Source organism: Nycticebus coucang, chromosome 5, assembly GCF_027406575.1.
Source record: "Nycticebus coucang isolate mNycCou1 chromosome 5, mNycCou1.pri, whole genome shotgun sequence".
Classification (NCBI taxonomy): domain Eukaryota; kingdom Metazoa; phylum Chordata; class Mammalia; order Primates; family Lorisidae; genus Nycticebus; species Nycticebus coucang.
The window spans coordinates 43,032,290-43,058,420 of record NC_069784.1 but is presented as its reverse complement, the minus strand read 5'-3'; the positions used below and the strand labels follow the sequence as shown (position 1 = coordinate 43,058,420).

Genomic DNA, 26,131 nt, shown 5'->3' with positions numbered 1-26,131 from the left:
AGGATGAGGTCATGCCTGGCTCTGAGCCTAGGAGGCGGGTGAGGGGAGTGGTCTGTAGCTGGGACTAAACTTAGAAACTTGTGGGTGGCTTCCCTGCACCTCCCACTGGGTTTCCTCCCTGGATGTGGGGGCTGGGTTTCTCTCTGGATGGGAGTAGGCAGGACCCTGAGCAGGATGTGACTGTCCCACCCTCCCGAACAGTGTCAGCTTGGGGGCTCAGGACCCTGGGGCCAGTCTGAGAAGACATTATCACGGCTTTTGCATAGAAAAGCATTTTGTTTTCAGAGTTTTTCTTCCTCCCTCTTCCCCCATAGTTAGCAGCTTGATGTGTCATTCTTCTCAGTAGGGGAGGGGGTGGAATGCCTACTATTGTAGGCTCCCACCCCCAGCATTCCTGTCCCTTGGAGGGCAGCTTGGCTGGGTTTGGGTTCTGACAGGGCTGTGGTTCAGGGTCAGGAGAGCAGTTAAGGCTTGGCTGGTGTGAGAAGGCGGGTTGCTGTGGATTCAGAGCTCATTCCTCCATTCTGGCTCCACTTGCAGAGACAGGCCCCCTTCACCTTCCCGCTCCTGGGGGAGGCATTCACGACTGTGGGGCCCTAGAAAGTTAAGAGGTGTGCTGCTGCTTCCTCTCCTCCTCCAGCACTGGCCCCACCCCCCACCCACCCCAGCCATACCTGAGGTAGGGGGGCTGAGCTTGCTCAGTCCTTGCAGCAAATTCTGTCCCTGCTGCAGGTCCAGTTTGGCAGGGAAGGGGCACCCGGTATACCCCCCATTTTCTCTACAGAACTCCAAGAATCTGTGGGGTACAGAGGAGTATCAGCCTGAGTCCTATAACTTCTAGGGTGTACTTGCTGGCCTCCAAATGTCTGTTAACAATGAGGTGTTGTGAAGATAACCATATCTGAGGATTAATTAAACCCTAAGCAAGTACTTAATAAATATACATCTGCTCTAGGCTGGGGGTTGTGGTTACCAAGAGGGGTCATGGTGGGAATGCTCACACTTTCCAGTCTGGGTCATGGCCCAGGAGAAGTGGGTTGCCCACTACAATGAGCAAGGCTTTGGCCCGGGTCACAGCTACGTTGAACCTCTGGAAGGAAGAAAGAGTGGGGTCACAGAAGGGAAGGGCCTAAGGAAGAATTCCTGCCACCCAACAGCCCTCAAACCTTGGGGTTCTTAAGGAAACCCAGATTAAAGTCCAGGTCCAGCTGCACAAAGCTCTGGCTGCTTCGCACGGTGGAGATAAGGATGACACTTCGTTCTTGGCCTTGGAATTCTTCCACAGAGCCCACCTAGAGGGGAGTGGGAGGGTCTGAGACAAGGGGTGTCAAAGAGAGGGACATGTCCTGTCCCAGGGAGCTTGAGTTGCAAGGAAGGTACAGAGAAGTCACTGCAAAAGTGCACATCAGCATCAGTGTGGTGAGTGCACACTGTGACAGCAGCCATGACTGGAGGACAGGAGGTATGCTGTGGAAGGAAACCTGAAGGATGGATCCAGTTAAGGGGATGGGCCTGGAAAGTGTTCTGAGCAAAGAAAACAGCATGGCAAAAACACAGTAACTCACAGCAGTGTTTTCCAAACCTTCCTGGAAATAATCGCTAAGTATTTGTTAAGAAATATACTGTATAAATCCTAGGCCCTAACCCAGACCTCCTAATCAGAGTTTCCAAGGCAGAGGCCTCTAAATCTTAAAGCAGTGGTTTTCATAGCTGGCTGCACATTAGAGTCACCTGAAGAGTGGTAAAAAAAAAAAAAAAAAAAAAAAAATACCTACAAGGCTCTGTCCCTAGGGAGCTGCATTAATGACCAGGTGGGGTCCTAGCATGGGCGGTGTCAAAGCTCACCAGGTGATTTTGATCTGCAGCCAGTGTCAAGAACCAGGACATCAGAGAAAGAGTCCAGCTACTGAGGGTGGAGGTGGGGGCAGGGGTGACAGTATCACACGACAGGCCCCATAAGCCATGGAGTTTGGACTTTATCCTTAGGGCAGAGGCTCAAACCTGCCTGGTTATAAGCATGATGGTGAGGCACTAATTAAACATGCAGACTTCCTGATCCCATCCCAGATCCCTTAACTTGTAATCTCCAGGAGTGAGGCTTGGGGACAGCCCCAGTTCCAGCAGTGGATGGGATGCAACATGGGCTGGATGGGAACCTCTGGAAAGTGGTTAAGTAAGTGGGGTAAACAGAAGCCAGGGAGCGAATGTGGAACAGTGTGTCACCTTTAAGTCCTTGATGTCATCCAGGCCCCGAAGCTCCCTGTCAAGTTTGGTGATGCAATAACGGATTTTTTCCACCTGGAAAGAGGGGACAGATGCCTTTCTATCATGCCATTATCACTGGCAGGAAGCTGGGCAACAAAGGGAGGGGGCAGCTAACCTCTGTCCTTCTGAAGGCCTGAGCTCCTGAAACCTCTGCCTAGTGGTATGGATATTAAGGAGGTACCACGTGGGGGAAGGGGGTCCCATCCGTTCTGGGAACTGAGGGCCTGACCTGCTTCCGGTATGGGGAGATGATGCCCACACTTCGGGGGCTCAGGCGGGCTTTCCCCTTCTTGGAGGATGGGGCCAGGAGCAGCTTCAGATAGGAAGTCACCGTGGCCGCCTCTTCAGGGTTGAAGAAGGATGGGCTGTTGCCCTCACGCTCATCCTTGCCCATTACGCCATGAAAGATGATGGGAAAGCCCTGGACATGGGGTCAAGGGAAACCCTCAGTGGACCTCCCTGCCTCCCTTCCTTCCTACCTTCAAACACTTCCAGAGAATAAGGGAGCCCAGGCCAAGGTGACCAAGGGAGGAGCCATGGTTTCCAAGCAAAGCATTCCTCCGGCCCTGAACCTTCTGAAGATGGAGGTTGGGGTACAGGTGTGGGAGCCTGAGCCCCTGCCCTGCTCAAGCTCACCTGTCGAGGCAGACCCTCCCAGCGGCAGAAGCGCTCTCGATCAACGACATCAGCACAGGCCTGCAGCTCCCCTTCATAATACAGGCGGTTAGGAATGTTCAGGATGGTGGGATGAGACCTGGGAGGCAGGAGGAGGCGAGCAAGACCAAGGTCAGATTACTTCTGCCTCACCTCAGGGACCCACACATACCCACTCTGGGCTGACACATTATCCTCCTGCCCTCCTCCCTGTTGGCTGCCAGGCACTGTAAACCACAGAAAGCAGAACCAAATGCAGTTCCAAAGAGCATCTTATCCAAGGATTTAATAGACCAAATTTTTTAAACAAAAACTAAAAAATGAGGGCAGTTGAGTGCAGTGGCTCATGTCTCTGCTCCTAGCACTTTGAAAGGCTGAGGCAGGATTGCTTGATGCCAGGGGTTTGAGACCACCCAGGGCAACACAGCGAGACCCTCATCTCTGTTAAAAAAAAAAAAAGAAAAGAAAAAAATTAGGTACCCATTCTCAGGTTTCAAATTTGCTGAGAAAGGGCAGTACAAAAACAAATTATCTTCTACTTTCACTTATTTGATGAGACAATGTGTTAAGTCCAAAAATAGCATAAGCAACAACACAACAGCTAACATTTATTGACCTTAGTAACAGCCTGACAACCATCACCACTGATCACCCCACATATACAGATAAGCCTGCTGATCCCGAGTGAAACCACCTGCTAAGTCCCACAGATAGTAAGCAGGAGTGATGGGGCTAGAAAGGAGACTTCCTACCTTCCTGTTTAGTCTTTCTGCATCCCACAGCCTCTGAGCAACAGGACTGCAAGCCAGATCTGCCAGCTGGGGCTGCACGGAGGGTGTGAGGGCATGGGCTAGCAGGAGAAGCAAGGGTGCGGGATACCTGTAGTTGCGTAGCAGCTTGGTTATAAACTGGGGGTCATAACCATCGGTGCCCTTCTTGTACAGGGCATTGTAGGTGAGCAGCCGCTCCAGCAGTGAGTACCCCAGCCCGTGCTTCTGGGCCAGTGGGGAACGCAGCACAGGCCCCAGCTGCCGAGGGTCTCCTGCCAGCACCAGCTGCCCTCCTGGATTGCCTGTTTCCTTTACTTCCATGAGCCCTGGGAAGCAGAGATGGTGCGGGGAGAGAGGTCAGGGATGCATCCTCCCCAACCCCACAGGGTTGGCACACCTACAGCCCACCTGTGTCCCTCACCTGCTATGGCCACCAGACTCTCAGGCTCCATGCAGTGGCCAGCTTCATCGATGAAGATGTATGTGAAGTGGTCAATGGGAAACTGGGCTGAGACCAACCTGGGAGGTATTAGGCCAAGAAGGGGTCATATGCAGTTACCCAACAACCAAACCTGAAAGCTGACCCAAGCTGGCCCCTCTCCATCTAGGAACCATTCTTCCCCATCTCCCCAGCCCTCTATCCCAGTGTTTTCCAGCCCTTTTTATCTCACAGCACATTGAACCTAAACTTAATCTTCCACGGCACACTTAAATTATGTTGATTTAAAAAAAAAAAAAAAAAAGTAAAAAATGAATGTATTTACTGTGCTTTGAACTTCTTTTGAAAATAATTGATCCTTGGGGAAAGAAGAGCAGAGAGAGGGAAGGAAGGAGGTGGGTGGGGCCTTGGTGTATGCCACACCTTTTGGGGGCAAGACACGATAGCAAAAGGGATTTCACCTAAAAAATGCAATCAGTGTAACCTGGTTTATTGTATCCTCAATGAATCCCCAACAATAAAATGAATGAATAAATGAATAAATTAAACAAAATAATTGATTTTTTAAAACCGCAGTACCCCGGCAGAAAGTCACTACTCTACCCTTTACTTAAAATTAAGAGACACACTTCCCACCTGCTAGCAGTGATGAGGGTGGTAACTAAGACTCGATATTCCTGCAGCTTCTTCTTGGCCGGAAATATATACTCCCCCTTCTTTGCATCCCAGTTACAATAGGGCTGTGAGTTGTCAAAGGACAAGAGTAATTAGCTTGGCTCCACCCAATCTCACCTTGACTTTGGCTCTGGGTCCCTCTCTTTGTAGACAACAACCCTGAGGCTCAGAGATAGCCTGACTCACGGAAGGTCATACAGCAACTACCAGAATGCAGTAATGAGCCTCCCAAGTGCCCACCATCCCTTGGCCCTCTGAACTTCCCTAGCTACCTTGATGTCTTCGGGGACCATGCGGATGTCCCTGCTGGGGGCCAGGAGGCGGTAGATGGAGCTGGGCAGGTGGACCCGGAGCCGCTGACAGAGGAGGTCAGCCCCTGAGTTAGACGGAGCACAGGCCAGGATGTGGGCTTTGGGCAAGTGCTTCACCACCTGAGATGCAGACAAGCACAGTGTGGGGAGTGGCTTCCAGGGACTCCATTGTAGCTCAGCCTGGGACAGTAATTGCCTCCCATAGTTGAGGGAGGTAGTGACACCAAAGGTAAGTTCTGATCTGCTGAACAACTGTTGCAGTATACAAACAAGGCTATGATGACTGAAACGTGAACACTGCTGAGAGTTGTGCAGTGCCCAACCTACATGACCAGGCTCAACAGCCACACTGACCCTAACTCCCTACCTCCCCTTATGATGGTTTCTCAGAGGCAGGGGCATTTAGGTAGCCAGGGGGAACCAGTGTGGCAACAAGTGATTGTTGCTGGGGGACTCAGAGTACAGGTCCCAGGTCTATGCTCAGGCCCCACCTGCTTAATGGCCTCCACTAACGTGACGGTCTTGCCAGTGCCTGGAGGTCCAAAGATGATGTAGGGGGCTGGACGGGTGGTGCCCATGACAATGTGCTTCATGGCCTGCAGCTGCTCTGGATTTGACTCCAGACTCCGGTCATACAGCCTGGCAGAGGGGCCGGGAATGTCAACGTGAAGTCACTCAGTAACCCACAGGCCTCCATGACTCCATCCCCTATGCACACATTTCAAGTAGCCCCGGAGCTCCCTGCCCACAGTCTCACTTGAGCTTCACATCTGAAGGCAGCAGCGGAATCCCACGGAGAGCCACAGGAAAGAGCATGGGCCATAGTAGCCAGCGCCCTGTCAGCTCCAGGGCACGGTGCTGGACCCGCAGGGGCTGGCGGTTGAAGGTAAAGTTCACCTTGAAGGTCAGCCCATCCACAAAGCGGCTCAGGAGGCTTTGGGTGGGGAGAGAGAAGTAGAGTTTGTTGGCAGGAGGCAATATCATCTGTCTCTCTGCTTTACTCCCAAAACCTCCCTCTATGCAAAGCTCTCTAGGAGAGGAAGCTGCTGAGGCATCTCAGGGTACCCCTAAAGAAAAGCCTCCCGGCCTTGTACCTGGAGTCCGATTCATCTCAGGGAGGAATATTCCTCTTCCCCTGGCCTCAGAGAGAAGCCTGCAGACCCTTCCAGTCGCTCAGAACTCCCCCAACACCCACCTCGTGGAAAAGCTCAGCTTGACACGGTCCAATTCCACCTTGTGCACAAAGCCCTTGTAGGTGACGGAATCCTCCTGGTGTGTCTCGGAGGACAGAAGGGCAAATAGGTGGTCGCCCCGTAGCACTGAGGGGCGGCTCTCAGTCACCCCAGGAACCTATAGGGTGTAACACAAGCAAGCTTTTATCTCAAGGAAGGACACGCTTTAGAGCCTGACCCCCAGGCTCTCCAGACCTCTGAGGGACAAGGTCTCTAACCCCAAACTCAGGAGCAATGATATCCCTGCATCCCTCTTTCCTTTCCCAGACAAGGCAGGAGTCAAGGAAAGGGGAAGGGGAAAAATCCTGCTGAGTCCAAGAACCTAGAATTTCCAGGGCCTGGCACTTTAGTTCCGACTCTACATTTGTTCATTCTTCTCACTCACTCACTGGGGACAGTCTTTGTCAACCATTCATTCATTGATTTATTGGAGAGAGTCCCTCTCTGTCAACCAGGGTGGAGTGCAGTGGTGCAATCGCTGCTCACTGCAACCTTCATCTCCTGGGCTCAAGCAATCCTCCTGCCTCAGCCTCCCAAGTAGCTAGAGCTACAGGTGTGAGGGAGTCAGTGCACCTAGCCGTCTGCCTTTAAAAAGCTGTCGCCCATCAGTGTAACCTGGCTTATTATACCCTCAATGAATCCCCAACAATAAAAAAAAAAAAGCTGTTGCCCTGGGTAGAGCGCATCACAGCTCACAGCAACCTCCAACTCCTGGGCTTAAGCGATTCTCTTGCCTCAGCCTCCCAAGTAGCTGGGACTACAGGCACCCGCCACAATGCCTAGCTATTTTTTGGTTGTAGTTGTCATTGTTTGGAAGGTCAGGACTGGATTCGAACCCGCCAGCTCTGGTATATGTGGCTGGCACCTTAGCCACTTGAGCTACAGGCGCCGAGGCTGCCTTTAAAATCTTATTTGAAACTTACTTCCAATAGTCATTATCCTCACCCTCTCTCTTCCCACCTGCTCCTGTGTGCAGAAGTCCATTCTCATGTGTAATTCTGGGCTTTTATGTACAAATTCAAAATCTGAGGGCTATAAAGGCTCTAAGAATTACCTAGTCTAGCTCTTCAGATAAGGGTACCCAGGCTCAGACAAAGCAAGGGACTTGCTCAAGGTGGCAGCAGCAAAGCCTAGGCTGAAGTCCACCTCTTCCCCACTGCCCGGCTCTGACACCCACCCTGCTTCTTCCTGAGCCCTCTGAGGGCAGGAACTACTTTATCCCTCCTCTTGCTTTGCCCTGCTGTCAGGAACAGTTATGCTCACAGCCTATGGGCTGGCTGACTTGCACCCACATCCCCTGTGCCCAATCCGAGCTCCGACCTCCAGTGTGAGCAGCCTGGGGTTCTGGTCTACGGGGTCCCAGGTCATGGGCACAGACTCCAGGTCATAGTGCCGGATGTCATGCTCCATCTGCAGTTCCTCCAGGTGCAGCAGCAGCCGAAGCTTCACCTCGTAGTTCCTCCACTTCAGGGCTGTCTCCAGCTGGGCCCTGGTAGTGATGGTTGGGAGGGCAGGTGGAGGTAGGAATAGGACAAGTCAGACACCCCTATGTCCAGGAGCATCCACCTTCTCCCATCCAAAGCTCTGGAACTAAGAAAGTTTTAAAAAGCAGGGAAGACCAGAAGGGCAGAGAAGTGAATAGGGGTTCAGAGGCTTTGAGGAAGGGAGCTCTGCTTCTTTAGATGCCTGCCCCCAACCTCTGACCCGACTTGGCATTTGCATTGTAGATCATTTTTTATTTATTTATTTTTAAGACAGAGTCTCACTCTGTCACCCTCTGTAGAGTGCTGTGTGGTCATAGCTCATAGCAACCTCAAACTCTTGGGCTCAAGTGATTCTCTTGCCTCAGTCTCTCTAGTAGCTGGGACTACAGGCACTCACCACAACGCCTCGCTATATTTTGTTGTTGTTTGTTTGTTTAGCAGGCCCAGGCCAGGTTGAACCTGCCAGCTCTGGTGTACATGGCTGGCACCCTAACCACTGAGCTACGGATGCTGAGCCATGCACTGTGGATGTTATGGCAGAAACACTCTCTCCCCAGATCCTCCCATGACTCCCATCCTCACCTCATTCAAATGTCCTTCTCTGTTCAAATGTTACCTTCTCAAAGAAGCCAGGATTAATTGCCCTCTGCAAAGCAGCATTGACCCATCCCCTTGCTCTGCCTTAGTTTTAATCTAGCATTACTATAGTTCTTCACAGCATTCAGCACTCTGTTGTGTAAGACAAATGCTTCCTGTCCCCCACTAGAATGGCAAGGCTCTTGTTTGATTGGTTCACCTTGACCAGTTCTTGGTGCGCAGTGCCTTGGTGCACAGTAAGAGAATGAATGAATGGAGTCTGTGGGGCTGAGGACAGAGGTGTCAGGGCAATGCAAAGAAGCCAGCAGGAAAGAGATAGCATGCAGGGAAGAGCAAGGAGATGGTACTTACTTGATCTCAGCGACCTCCTTTGGGGCAGTGAAGATACTTGTTCCCTGAAGAAGCATGGGGAGCAGTTGCCTGAGGCGGGGAGGTGGGTAGTATGTCCCCAGAGCCATACTTAATTCTAGGTCATAGCCTTTAGCACTGCAGGAGGGAGGGAAGAAAAGCTGTCACAAGCGCAGAAACATCCCACCTTCAGAGACTCTGAGAATGCCCCTCTGTGCGGGAGGCACAAAGCCCTCGTGCAATACGCAAGATGCAGAGCTTACTGGCTCATGTGGCTGCTTGCTCCAAGGTTGGACAGTTCTCATTTTTGAAAAGCATGATACTTGAAAATATTTTTAAAGTAATACATGTCCACTATAGAAAAAAAAAATCAGATGATAGGTAATATATCAATTTCTTAGCATCCAGGGACTGGTTAATGTTAACTTTTTGGTACATTGCCTTTCAGACTTTTCTTTGAATATTTACATTAATCATATTATATATTCAAGAAAAAGAGCACAGTGGTCTCTGAAGGTCCTATTATGTAGTTTGCTTTTACAACTCAACCTTTTACAACTCAACCTAGCAGCGCTGCATATGTTATATTGTGATTTCATTCATATAAGGTGTCCACCACAGAGAAATCTAGAGATAGATAGCAGATGAGTGGTTGCTTAGGACCGAATGGGTTGGGGTATAAATGGTGACAGCTAAAGCGTATAGGGTTTCTTTTTGGGATAACACAATTCTAAAACTATGGTGAAAATGGGTGGCACCTGTGGCTCAGTAAGTAGAGCGCTGGCCCCATATACGGAGGGTGGTGGGTTTAAACCCAGCCCCGGCCAAACTGCAACAAAAAAAAATAGCCAGGTGTTATAGCAGGCACCTATAGTCCCAGCTACTTGGAAGGCAGAGGCAAGAGAATGGCCTAAGCCCAAGAGCTGGAGGTTGCTGTGAGCTGTGACGCCACGGTAGTCTACCAAGGGCAACAAAATGAAACTCTTTATTTTTTAGTTGTCGTTGTCATTGTTTTTTGGTGGGCCCAGGCTGGATTTGAACTCACCAGCTCTGGTGTATGTGGCTGGCACCCTAGCCACTTGAGCTACAGGCGCCGAGCCGAACTGTATACTTTCAATGTGTGAATTTTATGTTATGTGAATTACCTCAATAAAGCCATTAAAAAAAAAAAGGATGTCTACAATGGTCTGCCTAATAATCCATCACATAGTGAAAACACTTAAATTTTTTTCAGACTGTTCTCATTATCTGAAGCTTATCTGTAACTTTCTTACACAGAAAAGGTCTCTGAGATGCAGAGGGGTGAAGAGCCTGCAGTCAGGAAAGGGAACTCTGGATCTGTGCTCTTCTCAAGAACCCACCCTGCGGTGGTGGGGATCTCTCAGCCTGGACAGGGGTTGAGGGAGGAGTTACCGGTCAGGTCTCTCTCCTTCTTCTATCCGGTTGGTTGCCACAGGGTTTCCAATGATCCGGGTCCTCTTGAAGGGAGTCGTGGGCTTCAGCTGTGCAGCCAGGGGGCTGTGGGCGACGGCAGCGAGGAAGCGGGCAATGTAGAAAGTGCCAGCTCCTTCTGAACCTGACTCCCCAGGTCCCAGCAGTTCCCAGAGCACTGTGGCTGGGAAGTAGCCCACAAAGCTGGTCTTACAATGGACGTGGAGTTCATAGCATTCACCTGGAGGAGGACAGCTGAGTGAATGGGGCTGGGAGGGTAAGCCCTTCCACTGGCATCCTTACTGTGGACACTCTCTGAGACACACCCACCCCAAGGCAAGAGCCCCTTGACAACAACAGTGTGCTTCCCAGAATGCCAGCAAGGTCCCCATCCACAAGAGGCCCTTTGCAGGGCAAATGCACTCACCAGGGCCCAGTGGGCAGGGCAGCTCCTGGTCTCTGTTATAGAAGGCAAACTGGGGTGTCCGGCACAGTGGGAAGAGGTGAGTGAGGGTGACAGGCTGAGTTCCTCCATTCCGAAGCCTCAGGGTCAGCATCTCCTTGCGGTTCAAATCCAGGCGGATAAGGAGCTGCCCATCTCGGGCTTCATGGGGCCCCTGGACTTCCACGTCCACCCCATGTTTCCCGTGAAGATACTCAGCCCTGGGGAAAGTGGGAGTCAAGGGCGGGGGCTGGGTCGGGAGGGGCCTGGACTGGGCTACCCTGGGGCAAATTTTATGCTTGGGAGGTTGGCAGAGTGCCAGCTGTGCTAAGGCTACTCACCCCCTCCCTCTAGGCCAGTGGTTCTCAACCTTCCTAATGCTGTAACCCTTTAATACAGTTCCTCATGTTGTGGTGACCCCCAACCATAAAATTATTTTCCTTGCTACTTCATTACTGTGATTTTGCTATTGTTATGAATGGTAATGTAAATATCTGATATGCAGGATGTATTTCATTGTTATAAAGGGATCGCGACCCACAAGTTGAGAACCGCTGCTCTAGACCAATGCCCTGCCCTTCTCCATTCTTTGAAGGAGGGGGCCTTACTTGAAGTAACCCACTCTTTCCTTGCTTAGCCAGACAGCCTCTGTCCCCATGCTCTGCTGGGCCCCCTCCCTCTCTCTCACACACACACCTGTCATAAAAGATCTTGGCTAGCAGTGACTTGTGGTGTTTGCTGATATCTGACCCCAGCTTCATTCTCCTCTTTTCTGGGAACTGCACATCAGCCCAGCGGTCGAGTCTGAAGAACCTGACCCGGGTCTTGTTGACGTAGGCCAGATTTGCAATCTTCATTCCATACAGCATGGAGGAGAAGCCAGGGGCGGGGGTCCCAAAGCTGCCAGAAGCAGAGGAGACTGGGAAGTGAGGAAAGGCAGGGCCTGTGGGACACAGGCAGCTGAGGGGGGAGGGTGTCTGAGGCCACTCTGCTGGACCCACAAGCCCTGCTGCAGAGCATGACAGTGCCCAGCCCCAGAGACTCAGGCTGGGTTCAGAGGAATTTTTAGGGAAGGCAATGAGACTTCCCAAAGCCAAATGTAGTTGTTGTAGACAGTGGGTTGTGGATTGTGCCTTTCTGAGGAGAAAAGCCCCATCATAGAGTTTGACTGGGAGGACTAAAGGAAGAGAGAGAAATCACTGAAAAAAAAAAAAAAAAAAAAAGAAATCTTGTTTTGGAAAACTATTTGGAACAGAAAACAACACAAACAACCCAGCAGAAAGAGCAAAGGCTAAAGGGAAGCAAAGTAGGTAGATTCAGAGGGGTGGTTGTGGGGTCCAGCCCGCTGGTGAGGAGAGAGGGGATCAGAGACAGTACAGACGTCCAGAGTGTGTGGGCAAGGTGGCTGATCAGACAGCAGTTTCCACCCGGAGTCAAAGGGTGCAGGTGGAACCAAGCAGGAAGGGAAAGGATGCTTCTCCAATGATCAAATAGCTTGGCTTTGTGCCTAGAGAAGGTGAAGACAGGGAAAACTGGTCAGAAGGACAATAGCCTCAAGGTTCAGTGCCTGGAGTTCAGTTTAGTCAACTCAGCAAACACTTACAGAAGCCTGTTTTGTGCCAGACACTGTGCTAGAATGCTAGAGGTTCAAAGAAGCAAGAGCCCCAGACCCTGCCTTGAAGAGCACACAAACTGAGCACATCAATTCCAGCCTGGAACCCAGAGCGCAGCCACAGAGGCTGCCGGGGCAGCTCATTGGGCCAAGGTGGGGTACTGTGCCCAGCCTGGGACCAGGGCGGGCATCCACGAGGGCTTCCTTAGGAGACAGCATCACAATCAAGTCCTGAGGACAAATGGGCACCACCCAACAAAGGTGAGGGGTATGCAAGAACATATGCTGAAGGGGGTAGGGGCTGCCCACTAGACCATCTAGACAGGTCAGCTCAGGCTTCTTCACCTCTCGGAGCCTGGCTTTCTTCTTCTACGAAATGGGGAAAGCAAGATTTACTTGCCTTGAGACTGCAATGACCCACACAGCCCAGTGCTTGGCACATTGGAGACCTCAGTAAAGGTGAGAGATGATTAGTATCACACAGTTTGGTTGTACTAGAGTGAAAAGCAAAAGGAAGGGAGTGGCAGGAGGAGCAGAGGTGGGCAGGGACCAGATCATGCACAGTTTTGCATGTCAGGCCAGGAAACCTGGACTTGACCATGACCGCCAGCAGTCCTCCTCCTCCCTTTACTGGCACCCAGGAGCCTGAGGCCATTCTCACATGTGACACACTTCGTAAACATTTTTCAGATCTGCATGATTGACCCACACCCTTGATGTTTTATAGGGAAGGAAAGCAAATCTTTGTTTATAAAAACAATGGTAATTCCTATTACCTCTTAAGGCTCAGTCAGCACAGTCACTTTGTTAGGGTATATGATAAGATCATTATGGTTACGAATGTTTCCAAACACTTGGCGTCCCCTGCCTGTAACTCTGCCCCTCTCCACCCCAAGCAAATGAGAGCCACACTGTTTTGGAAAGCACTGAATTGGCTATGATTTGTTTTAAAAAGACAATAAGTCATTTGAAAGCATAATAGAAAATGCTCATTAAACATCAGCTACTATTATTAGTATTGGTATTAGTAGTAATAGAAGTACCAATAGTAGCAGTAGTAGTAGGGGTAGTAACAACTTACTTTCAGCCCACGGCTACGCTGTGGTTACAGAACCACTACAGGTGGTAGGTTTTAAGCAGGGGAGTGTGGCAAGATCTTATTTGCATTTCAGATCACTCTGGCATCAGGATTGGAGAATGGATTTGCTGGAGGCAAGACTGTAGGCAGGGAGATCAGTTAGAAGAAGGGCCTTGCAATCCTCAAGTTAAAAGATAACAAAGGCCTGATCTAGGCAGTAGTGTAGAAGCAGAAGAAAGGCCAGATCCACTAATGTTCTGACTGTAACATTTGCAGAATTTGGTGCTGGACAGTAGGGGAATGGAAGCTAGGAAGAGGGAGGGGTCTAGGCGACTCGGATCAACAGTTTACCTTCAGGGACTATTCTTGAGATAGGACTTCAAGACAAGAGGAGGAGGCGGTTAGAGGGGCTGACCATGACATCTGAATTTGGACATGCTCAGTTTGAGATTCCTGTGGGCCAGAGGCAGCAGGCTCCATGAGTCAGAAGGAGAGAACTCGGACCAAAGTAGAGTCCTCAGGTAGTAGTTATAATCCAGGGAACCCAGGAGGAAGGGAAAGCAGAAGAAACCCCCAATAAAGGAAGGGGAATCAATTCTCAAAACCAGATAGCAGGATCAAAAGTTGCAGAGGGGTCTGGTAACAAAGGGAGTAAAAGTGGGAGGTCACAAATAACTTTCACCAGGGCCCCTTATAGTCCCATCAGTCACTAAGCCCCACCAATGGGGCATAAACTCAAATGCCTACAGAAGCCAAGTTCCACGGGTATCTTAATAGCTGCGGCCTTCTCAGTCCCATGTTTAAGGAGTTATCAGTTTAAGAATACTACACCGGCCTCATAAATCTACCATAAGAAAACAGGGCAGGCTTCATGAAAATAGCTCTGGGATCCCAGCTGAGTGCTGAGGGCTTTGGGGGGACTGACCAAACTCGGGAGCACGTGCCCTGCCTAAAGGGGGCAAATGCTCATCTCCAGACAAATGCTGCTTGCAGGGAGTGGTGGTCCTGGTGGTGGGTCTATACCACTAGACCCAGGACCACCACTAAGAGAAGACAAAATCAACATTTTAATGTCAAATCTACTATCTTTGGAAACCTGTACACAGGCACACAGGCACGCAGAACTCACCTTTGCAAGTTTTGCAACTTGTACTATTGATGCTATTCCCTAAATATTTCTCAAATTATTCTCTATGTCTGTTACCACTACCCCAATTCATCCAACCCTGACCTAGGGAGACAGTCATAAATTTTGTTGTTGTTTTTTTTTTAAAATCACAATCTTATTACATTCTTATTGAAAAAAAAAATCCTTGTATTATATGTCTAGTCACCTATATTTATTGGTAAAACTTTCTTCTTCTTTTTTTCTTTTTTTGTAGAGATAGAGTCTCACTTTATTGCCCAAAGTAGAGTGCCGTGGCGTCACACAGCTCACAGCAACCTGCAACTCCTGGGCTTAGGCGATTCTCTTGCCTCAGCCTCCCAAGTAGGAGCCTGCCACAATGCCTGGCTATTTTTTTTTTTTTTTTTTGTAGAGACAGAGTCTCACTTTATGGCCCTCGGTAGAGTGCCGTGGCCTCACACAGCTCACAGCAACCTCTAACTCTTGGGCTTCCGCGATTCTCTTGCCTCAGCCTCCCAAGCAGCTGGGACTACAGGCGCCCGCCACAACGCCCGGCTATTTTTTGGTTGCAATTTGGCCGGGGCCGGGTTTGAACCCGCCACCCTCGGTATATGGGGCTGGCGCCTTACCGACTGAGCCACAGGCGCCGCCCGCCTGGCTATTTTTGTTGCAGTTTGGCTGGGGCTGCGTTTGAACCCACTACCCTCAGTATATGGGGCTGGCGTCCTACCCACTCAGCCACAGGCACCGCCAAAAACTTACTTTTTTTCTTGAGACAGAGTCTTACTCTGTCACCCTCGGTAGAGTGCTGTCTGCGTCATAGCTCACAGCAACCTCAAATTCTTGGGCTCAAGCAATTTTCTTGCCTCAGCCTCCTCAGTTGCTTGGCCAACAGGCGTCAGCTACAACATGCAGCTAGTTTTTCTATTTTTAGTAGAGATGGCGTCTTGCTCTTGCTCAGGCTGGTCTAGAACTCCTGAGCTCAAGCAATCCCTCCACCTCAGCCTCCCAGAGTGCGAGGATTACAGGCTGAGCCACCACATCTGGCATGAAAAGAAACTATTGATACAACAAAATGCATGAATCTCAAAAACATTATTCCGAGTAAAACCTAACTTACACAAAGGTATGTAATTTCACTTAAATGAAGTCCTAAAACAGATACTTTTGTGGGGGAAAAAAAAAGTAGTGGGTGTCCATGGGTGAGGATTGACTAAGGAAAGGGCACAAGCGATCTTTCTGGGGTGATTTAATGTTCTGTATTTCAAGAGGGGTTTGCACACAGGTACGTGCATTTGTTAAAACTTAGAAAACAGGGCGGCGCCTGTGGCTCAGTGAGTAGGGAGCCGGCCCCATATGCCAAGGGTGGCGGGTTCAAACCCAGCTCCGGCCAAACTGCAACAACAACAACAAAAAAAAATAGCCGGGCGTTGTGGCGGGCGCCTGTAGTCCCAGCTGCTTGGGAGGCTGAGGCAAGAGAATCGCGTAAGCCCAAGAGTTAAGAGGTTGCTGTGAGCCGTAGTACAGTGAGACTCTATCGAGGGCAGTACAGTGAGACTCTGTCTCTACAGAAAAAAAAAAAAAAAAAACCTTAGAAAACAGTACTCTTAAAATTTGTACATTTTGGCTGGGTGTGGTGACTCCCACTTGTAATCCTAGCGATTTGGAAGACTGAGGTGGAAGGATCATGTGAAGCCAGGAGTTTGAGACTAGCCAAGACCCTACAAAGTATAATAAAATGAGCTGGATGTGGCGGTATGCTCCTATAGTCTTAGCTACTCAAAAGGCTGAGGCAGGATTGTCTGAGCCCAGGAGTTTAAGATTGCAGTGAACTATATGATTTTGCCACTGCAATTCAGCCTGGGCAACAGAGCAAGACCCTGTCCCTAACAAAAGAAATAGTAGGCTTGGCACCTGTAGCTCAGCGGCTAGGGTGCCAGCCAGATACACCGGAACCAGTGGGTTTGAATCCAGCCTGGGCCTGCCAAACAATGACAACCACAACCAAAAAATAGCCAGGCATTGTGGAGGGCACCTGTAGTCCCAGCTACTTGGGAGGCTGAGACAAGAAAATCGCCTAAGCCCAAGAGTTGGAGGTTGCTGTGAGCTGTGACACCACAGCATTCTACCGGGCAACATAGTGAAACTCTTGTCTCAAAAAAAAAAAAAAAAAGAAAGAAAGAAAAATGAAAAGAAATAGTACAGGCTCGGAGCCCACCACAAACACTGAGGCTAGTGGGTTCAAACCTGGCCTGAGCCTGCTAAACAACAGTAACAACTGCACCACCAACAAAAAAATAGCTGGACGTTGTGGCAGGCACCTGTAGTCCCAGTTACATAGGAGTCTGAGGCAAGAGAATCACTTAAATCCAAGAGTTTGAGGTTGCTGTGAGCTGTGATGCCACAGCACTTTACCAAGGGCGACATAATGCTCTGTCTTAAAAAAAAAAAAAAGAAAGAAATAGTACAACCTCTATGGTTGTATGGAGATTCTTCACAGAAATAAATATAGACTTACTATTTCACCCAGCAATCCCACTATTGGGTATCTACCCAAAGGAGAAATCATTTTATCAAAAAGACAGCTGCACTCGAATGTTTACTGCAACACAATTCACAATCACAAAGATGTAGAATCAACTCATGAGTAGATTAATATGATGTGCGGTGGGGGGTAGTAGCTAACACCTATAATCCCAGCACTCTGGGAGGCTGAGGCGGGTAGATTGCTTAAACCCTTGAGTTCAAGACCAGTTTGAGCAAAAGCAAGACCCTGTCTCTACTAAAAATAGAAAAATTGAAGCAAGAGAATTGCTTGAGTCAGAGTTTGAGGTTGCTGTGAGCTGTGATGCTACCGCACTCTACCCAGGATGACAGCTTGAGACTCTTGTCTCAAAAAAAAAAAAACCCAACAACAAACAAAGTGTGATACATACACAACCACAGAGTACTACTCCGCCATAAAAAGAAATAAATTACGAGGTCTCATTCTTGCTCAGGCTGCTCTTGAACCTGTGAGCTCAGCAATCCACTGGCCTCGGCCACCCAGAGTGCTAGGATTACAGGCGTTGAGCAGCCACGCCTGGCCTGAATTAATGTCTTTCACAGCAATTTGGATGGAACTAGAGACAACTATCCAAAATGAAGTATCCCAGGAATGGAAAAAGAAACACCACATCTACTCTCTAGTACTTTGGAACTAACCACTGGGCACAAAGTACAGAGAAGTAAAAGGTATTGTAAATCAAGAAAGGGGAGGCTGAGAGGGATGATAACCTACCTAACAGGTATGATGAACACTATTTGGGTGATGGATACACTAATAGCCCTGACGTAAGCATTATAAAAACTATCCATGTAACAAAAACATTTGTACCCCCTTAATATTTAAAAAAGAGAGAGAAAAAGAAATAAACTAGGTGCAATGTAATTCTAGCACTTTGGGAGGCCAAGATGGGAGGATTGCTTGAGGCCAGAAGTTATAGACCAGCCTGAGTAGGAGTGAGACCCTATCTCTACTTAAAGGTAGAAAAATTAGCCAGTAGTAGTGGCACAGGCCTGCAGTGCCTGCTACTGGGGGGCTGAGACAGAAGGATCACTTGGGCCCAGGAATTTGAGGCTGCAGTGAGTTATGATGAAAACACTACACTTCAGCCTGGGTGACAGAACAAGACCTTGCCTCAAAAATAAGTAAGTAAATAAAATAAAATATTTTTTTGTAAAACTTCAGGTTAATAATAATAATTTAAAAAATAAATAAATAAAATTTCAGGTTAATGTGAGGGAACAACCAGGTCACAGAATTAGAATTTCTTTTTTTTTTTTGTAGAGACAGAGTCTCACTTTATGGCCCTTGGTAGAGTGCCGTGGCCTCACACAGCTCACAGCAACCTCCAACTCCTGGGCTTAAGCGATTCTCTTGCCTCAGCCTCCCGAGTAGCTGGGACTACAGGCGCCCGCCACAACGCCCGGCTATTTTTTGGTTGTAGTTTGGCCGGGGCTGGGTTTGAACCTGCCACCCTCGGTATATGGGGCCAGCGCCCCAGAATTAGAATTTCTTAGAGAGAGTCCCTCTTGTAGTTGTGTCCCACACCCAAAAGGTGTGCCATACTCTCCTACATTGTGCCCATTAAGTGAGGGCACACCACCTGGGTGTGGTGGCTCATGCCTGTAATCCCAGCACTTGGGAGGCTGAAGTGGGTGGACTGCCTGAGCTCACAGGTTTGAGACCAGCTTCAGCCAGAGGGAGACCTCGTCTCTAAAAATAGCTGGGTGTTGGGGCAGGCGCCTACAGTCCCAGCTACTTGGGAGGCTGAGGCAAGAGAGTCACTTAAGCCCAAGAATTTGAGGATGCTGTGAGCTGATGCCATAGCACTCTACCAAGGGTGAAAAGGCTCTGTCTCAAAAAAAAAAAAAAAAAAAAAACCAAACAAACAAAACACACACACACACATAAAAAACAAACAAACACAAGAGTAAGATTACGGGCTTGGTGCCCGTAGGTCAGCAGTTAGGATGTTGCCACATGCGCTCCAGTGTATGTGGCTGGCACCCTAGCTGCTGAGCTACAGGCACCGAGTCTTTCCTCCTTACCTCACATTTGGACCTCTGGTCAAGCTAACCTTATTTCAGCAATTCCCGGCTACTTTTACCACTGTGCTCCTCTGCAGACTTTCCTGCCACTATGGACATCCTTAGTCGGTATTGCCCTGCTCTTGGCCCTTGTCTGTTGAGTGGAGGATGACTAATTTTTTTACACCCAGCTCAGAAAAGGCCCCAAAGCTAGGAGAATGGTATCTCAGAACATATTATCAGGTTTGGAAGTGAACTTAAAGGGACATCTAGTTCTGTGTTTTATGAACTATGGATGGCAACCCTCCTTAGCTAAGACTAGGACTTTTATAAAATTGAAATAAAATAGAATAAAAATATCAGAGGGCAGGGAGTGGGGCTATGTATCATTTCAAGGGTGTGTATTGTTTTGTGACAGTTGTATACACTAGGCCGCAAAATAAAATGTATTTTTTACTGTGGGTAATGGTCCAAACATCATGCCAACTCTCCATACCAGAAGTCAGAATGATACTTTCCAAATCCCTGATTCTATCAGTCTCTTAACTTTGAAACTTTCTGAGCTTTCCTATTTCTGTTAAGATTAAAAACAAAACAGAGTATCTCGCAATGCCTCCCCCTAGCTCTGCTGACCTAGCCTCCTTCTGCCCTCATATCACCACTTTCTCCTGAGGTTACTCCGAGCCTTTGAAGGTGCTGCTTGCTCTGCCTGAGACACTGTTTCCTTTCCCCTAACATCAGCTAATTTCAGTCAATCCTTCAGGATTCTGCTGAAATATCAATTTCTCCCCCAAACTTCCAATTCTTAGACTAGGTCATATCTCCAAATTATATACTCTCAATGCATGCTGGACATTTTCTTACAAGCATTCATCACAATTGTTAATTGAATAATTATCTGTTTAATTGCTGCCTCTTAGGTTCCTTCAGTGTTAATGCTAGAAACTCACACTTCTGTTTTGCTGTTCATAGGAGGGAGAAACTTGGCCAATATTTGTTAAATAAAACAATAGTCTACCGTCCAAAGTGAGAATCATCTCAGAAACCTTGACACCAGTCCTTACTCCATACAATGATTCCTAATCAGCATTGTACTAATGGGAGCTACCACTTACAAAGCACATGTAATATGCCAGACATGATGCAAACACTTTCCTAAGACAGCTTATTTTGGCATCACACAACTTCAAAAGAAAGGTATTATTTACATACAAACTGGGGAAATGAAACTTACAAATTGGGAAATGAAAGATTTGAACAGCCCTTCAAAGTTAAATGCAACCACTTAGTGCCAGAGCCAGGATTTGAACTCCATCTTACCCTATCACCATCCTAGTACCTGCAGTACTGTATTACATTGCTTGTCCACACATCAGCCACTCACTCCCCACTCCATTACACTCTTTGGAGGCAAGAACCAAGGCACAAGCACACGGTAAAGCCTTATTAAATACATTTGCTAAATGAATAAAGAGGGATGGGAAACAGCAAGACTTTTGGTTGCAGAGCATTTGGTAACATCAATAAAATAACCCAGCTGGAAGGGACTATCCCCTCCCAGTGTAGGTATCTCCCTAAAATTCCTGAAGATGGTGACTTGCTATATACCCTCTGCTACAGCTAGCTGTCTTGTCAGTCAGCTATAGTTACTAATTCAAGGAGATTTCCAAGCATTTATTTAGCATCTACTACACACAGAGCTCTATGCTATGGACTGATGGCAGATGTGAGTTGACTAAAGGTAGAGGATCTAAGTGCCCGGTAGCAGGGGAGGCAACCACATACCACAGGGGGGCAAGTGTAATGCGGCTATAACCAGGCTATCCCCACAGTATGAGAATGAGCTATGAGAGCCCAGAGGAAGCAGCAATCAATTCCTATTGGGAGGATGAGGGTTGATTTGATAGCATTCCTGCATGAATTAAAGGATGCATGTTAAAGTTCACTCAAATCCTAACAGAAAATTCCCCCCCTGGTGGGGAGGGTGTGTTTGCAGCAATGTTGATGGAGAAACCTCCCTGAACCTTCTGGAGTGAAATAGGAGTAAAATCCTCTCTCCATCAGTCTAAAAATATTCTAGGATAACTACCTTGTTTTCTCTCTGATTTCTCTCTCTTCAGGGCAAACATTCCTCAGTTTCTTTGACTGGGTTGTCTCATGACAGACTATAAACCCACAAACTTCCTCTTCTAGGTACAAAAATTTTATCTATCCTTCAAGGCCAAAGTCAACACTACCTTCTCCATCACGTTCCCTAATAATTACAGGGGTGTGGTATCTTATTTGCACAAAAAAAGTGCACAAGGTAAATTCTCTGATAAGGTACAGTATACATAGTTTTCTGTACGCAATTCAAAATAGCCAGTTTTTCCCCAGTTCTGAATCATACTGTGTACCTTTGGTTTACAGCAGACATACTCTCTACTTGAACAAATTTTCTTAAGGCTCCCTTGGGCCTTGACCTTGGTGCCTCATACCCGCCAACTATAGGCCTGCCTAAGTTGGTTGTAGAAGAATACTAAGTTTAGTCAGACTCTTTCCACCCTCGATATGTGATCACTCTTGATGTCTGATCAACTTCCTCATCCCCCACTTTGGCTTTAACAAGAATCCTGCTGGGTTCCTTTCGCAAACCACCTCCCCCCACCGTGCTGTCTCCTCTTAGTAATTTTCTATACATTAACACTCTTAGTCTGCTCATTGACTATAAATCTCCAGCAGTCTTTGCTGCAATCAGAGTTGAGCTCCATCTCTTTCCTGCAATAGCCCTATTACCATAGTCTTCAGTAGTATTCCTGTTTTAACAAGTCTCACAATTACTTCTTTTTTTTGAGACAGAGTCTCACTCTGTTGCCCCAACTACCAGCGCCCTCAACAACGCCCAGTTAATTTTTCTATTTTTAGTAGAGAACGGGGTCTTACTCTTGCTCAGGCTGGTCTAGAACTCCTGAGCTGAAGCAACCTTCCCTCCTCAGCCTCCCGGAATGCTAGGATTACAGGCAAAAACCATGCTTCCAGCCATAATTACTGTTTCTTTAATAGCCAAAAGAAGAAGTAGGTGGATAGAAAATTTAGCTGGGCATTGTACTGGGCGCCTCAGGCAAAAGAGGATCACTTGAGCCCAAGAGTTTGAGGTTGCTGTGAACTATGATGCCAGGGCACTATACCCACACAGAGACTTGTGTCTCAAAAAAAAGAAGTAGGTGATGTGTTGAGAGCCACATTGTACTTTGTGGAGATCAATGAATTCATTCTATGAAGTGATGGTATAAGGTGAAGCAATGGCAACTGCTTTCTTCCTTTTCCTTCAACATTTTTCTTACTATCTCTAGTAAAATCCTTTCTTGTACATGGATCATGTATTGTTTACACATGTATTACATAGTGTATTTTTCATTTTCATGGTCCCAGAGTGCCCAGCATGGTAGCACAAAACAGGCCCTTTGCATCTATGTCTTTAGATGCTGCTCAAGCCTGTTAATGCTCCTCTCAAAATGTGATATCCATGACTGAAAACAACATTCCAGACATGATGTGGCCAATACGCAGTCACTACCTTCTCCCCACACCCCGAACCAGGTCGCTTCTATTAACTCAGTTGAAGACTCCTTTAGCTATTTTAGCAGCCATAGTTCACTCACACTGGCCTTCTGGTCTCCTACAATCCATGGTCTTTTTCAGAAGTCTGTTATTAAGCTCAAATTCTCACCATCCCATATTTATTTGTACAAGTCTTTACATTTATCCTTGTTTAACCGTTTCTGGCTTTTCCGTCCAAGGCAGCAGCCTGTTGATAAAGGTGTTTTTGAACCACAATTCTGTGGTTTGACATCACCCTCTGTGATTTTTACTTGGGTGGTAACAGGAAAAGGAGACCAAATAGCCTTCAGCCACAGGGTGAAAGGGGCCTCCAGGAGGTTGTCCCTGGCCCTGGGTCTCCATGGAGAAGCCACAGGTGCTAATGGAGGTCTGGTACCTACGTAGTTTGAGCGCTTTTCTTTTTTCCAGAGCTCCCTGAGATTCTCCCTTTTACCCTGGGCCTCTTCAGCTCTCCTAGATAGTGGACTTCCCAAGCCAACAGCCCCTCAACAAGGTGGACGGAGGGGGTTCCTATAAACCTCTCACGAGGGCTCGCAGCCCCCAGCAGGCAGCTCCTAACCCGCGTTCCCGCGGTGCCTGGCTCCTCTCTCCGGAGTCTCCCCTCCCCCACCGCGAGCGCTGTCCCCCAGCCCCAGTGAATGGCTCGTGGGCACAGGACCCCGCTCCGGTCCCTGGGCCCGGCCGCCGGGAGAGTGGGCAGCCCGAGTCTGTCCGTGGGGACCTGGCGCAGCGGCCCAGCCCGGACAGAACGGGCGGGCTCCAAGCAGCGCTGGCGGGGCGTGGGCACGGCGCGGGAGGGGAGATTTGCACCGCCCCAGAACGGGCCTGAACCGCTGAAGGAGCCGCGTCCCTCTGCGCCCCGGGGAGGGAAAGGTGGCCCCGGCGCGCGGGTCGTGGCGGCGAGCTGGGCCCGCGATGCAGGGCCGGGAGTGGGCCGGCCCGTACCTGGTCTTGAAGTCTCGGTTATAGATGGTCCGCAGCCGCTCGCGATCTGTCTCCAGGTCCAGTCCCTGAACGACCAGGAAACTCTCGAAGCACTGGCCCGTCTCCCGGAGCTGCCGGCAGCTGAACTTACTGGGCATCGTGGTGGCGGCTGCGGCCCAGGCAGGAGGGTCCGTGGAAATGAAACTGAAAGTCGCCGCCGCGGCGGGAAGTTGGCGGCCCTAAGATGAGGGTACAGCAGGGGAGAAACCCCCTAACTCTGACCCCTGATCCTTCGGGATCCTTTCTCCCCACCAGGTTTCTCTTTTCCTACCTGAACCTTCCCTCTGGTTCTTCGTCCTATCCCCTCCCCCTCTTTGCATTAACTCTTTCCTAAGGCTTCTGACCCCTCCCTCAGGGCCCTCCCCTTACCCCAAGCTCCCTCCCCTGGCTTCTATCCAGTATGAGAACGTGGCTACCGCTTGGGGCCCCCAGAACAGCCTTGGAGGACCTGCTAACCTCAGCTAGGGCTACTCCCACGCCCACCCTCCTCGGGACTTATTGGAAAGCGGGGGAGCAAAGGGCAAGGACTGGGACCTGGGCTGGCTGCAGCTGGACTGGGGCAGCTCATCCAGCACCTCCCCCAGCCTCTCAGGGACAGAAACTAGTACGAAACGGGGAGGCACGCCCCCCACCAGCCCGCATTTTCCTGGGGGCTTTCAGACGCTAGGAGATAAGAGTCAAAGAAGTTTGGGGGAAAGAATCAAGTGTCTCAAAGATAAAGGTGTGTACGTGTGGGAGGGAGGGACAAGGGGCTCTGCCAGGGAAACAGTTACTACTTCTCTCCGCCAAAGAAGCCTCTTTATATGCGGAAAAGCTGATGATCCTTACTGTGGAGCCATACGTTTGGGCACTTAACTGCACCCCAGTCTGTATTGCTCTTTAATGTCTACTGGTATTTAAATAAGGCTGGCCACCTTCATCAAAACATTAGCTTCTTGAGAGCAAGGGACCGTTATACGTTAGGCAATAAATGGTTAATAGCGACAGCATTAGTACCAGGAAGAAAAGTAAGACTCCTGTGCTTCCTAAGTTTAGACAAACTAAAGGTGGTGGAGTTACGACAAAAACATACAATAACAAGCCTTTGCATCTGTTTATCTTCCAGAATGAAAAAACAAAAACACACACTAGAATGGGACAAAGATAATAAGTTCTATAAAAAAAAAGTTTTAAATCAAGTATACCAGAGTTCCAGATATATCAAAGGTAGTGTTGTTCTCCAAAGTAGTTACCAGTAGGAGGCCGCATACTCAATCTAAGGAATTGAAGAATGTCCAGATCCAAGTTATGCTCCAGCTGGGCTACCCTTGTACCTTTTCCCAGGCTAACAACCAACTAAAGCCAGGAATAACACTTTAGCAACAGAAAATGCAATGTCAGTGGGAACCAAAGCTACAGGCTTAGGGAAAAACAGAACAGGGGAAAACTGTTAGGAACTGATGATGCAAAGTAGAGGAAAAAAGTGGAATAGCCCAAGATTTTACCTTTTTCTCACTCAGAAAAAGAGGGTGAAGTCCTAAAAAACTGCTCTGTTACTTATCATCTCAGAAACCTACAATTCCCTGTACCCAAACTGAACATCTGGCTCCATTCTGATCAGCATTACTCCTGGACACATGTGCCTCTCCCCCCCAATCTGGTGAGGTTTCTCTCTTGGATGTTCTCAAAACATGCACAAACAGCTGTGGTAAAAATGTGATGTTGTGTGGCTTTGGTTACTGTGGCACTTCTTGTAACCAGTTTTCCTGGAAAAATCTACTACTCAAGGGATTGTAATTGTTATTTAATGCATGCTGCTCTAGATGTATGGAATGGTATTCCTTCCCACCTTTTGCATCCAGCACTGATCTCACTTTCTTGAAGTCTTCCTTAAATCCATCTGCACTTGTAAGAATCTAACTCGAAATTTAACGTTGATTCCAGTATGAGTCCAAACAGTACTGAAGGCAGTTTGAAATTTAACTTTGGCCAATAGCAGTACTGGAATAAACCCATATCCAAGATAACCGAAATAATGAAAGACGAGAGGCTGTGGCAGTACAGTTGAACCTCCTTATTTGCAGATTTTATATTTGCTAATTCACCTGCTCACGTAATTTATTTGTAGCCTCCAAATCAATACTTGATGCAATTTTGTGGTCATTCATGGCCATACACAGTGTAGCAAAAAATTAGAGTTGCCCTATGAGCATGTTCTCAGCTAAACAACAGTGATGCTTTGCCTCCTTGTTTCACATTATGAGCAACTGCCCCTTTTGGGATCTATTCAGTGTCATGATTTTTGCGTTATTGTACTTTTTGCTCTTGATTTCACAGCTTAAAATGGCCCCCAAGTGCAGTGTTAAAGTGCAGTTTAGTATTCTTATGCACAAAGCTTTACAGAGAAAATTGTTAGATAGACTTCATTCAGAGTATTCACTAATTTGGTGTTCCAAGTGACTTTATGGAACCTAACTAACCTGAAGGAGAGAATCAACTGTATATCCTTATACATAACAGAATTCTTTCTGG

At 48.4% G+C, this 26,131-nt stretch overlaps 1 protein-coding gene across 4 annotated transcripts; it reads right to left on the bottom strand.

The window, feature by feature from the left end:
- Positions 1-256: 256 nt before the first annotated feature.
- On the bottom strand, positions 257-24,187 carry MOV10 (Mov10 RISC complex RNA helicase). 4 transcript variants are annotated; one of them, XM_053591855.1, is made up of 20 exons: positions 23,582-24,187; positions 11,345-11,548; positions 10,634-10,869; positions 10,189-10,447; positions 8,779-8,913; positions 7,667-7,835; positions 6,310-6,464; positions 5,872-6,048; positions 5,606-5,753; positions 5,076-5,234; positions 4,765-4,868; positions 4,111-4,208; positions 3,799-4,015; positions 2,902-3,019; positions 2,495-2,686; positions 2,224-2,298; positions 1,167-1,292; positions 1,002-1,090; positions 675-796; positions 257-586 (listed from the first exon to the last, which is right to left on the bottom strand). In XM_053591855.1, exons 1-20 carry the CDS (start codon positions 23,716-23,718, stop codon positions 465-467), a joined length of 3,042 nt encoding a protein of 1,013 aa, XP_053447830.1. In that variant the 5' UTR covers positions 23,719-24,187; the 3' UTR covers positions 257-464. The 4 variants fall into 4 exon arrangements, with proteins under 4 accessions (XP_053447830.1, XP_053447831.1, XP_053447832.1 ...); XM_053591856.1 differs by having other exon boundaries at positions 257-596; positions 23,582-24,177; XM_053591857.1 differs by lacking the exon at positions 23,582-24,187 and adding an exon at positions 13,342-13,483 and having other exon boundaries at positions 257-596; positions 11,345-12,155.
- Positions 24,188-26,131: the final 1,944 nt, after the last annotated feature.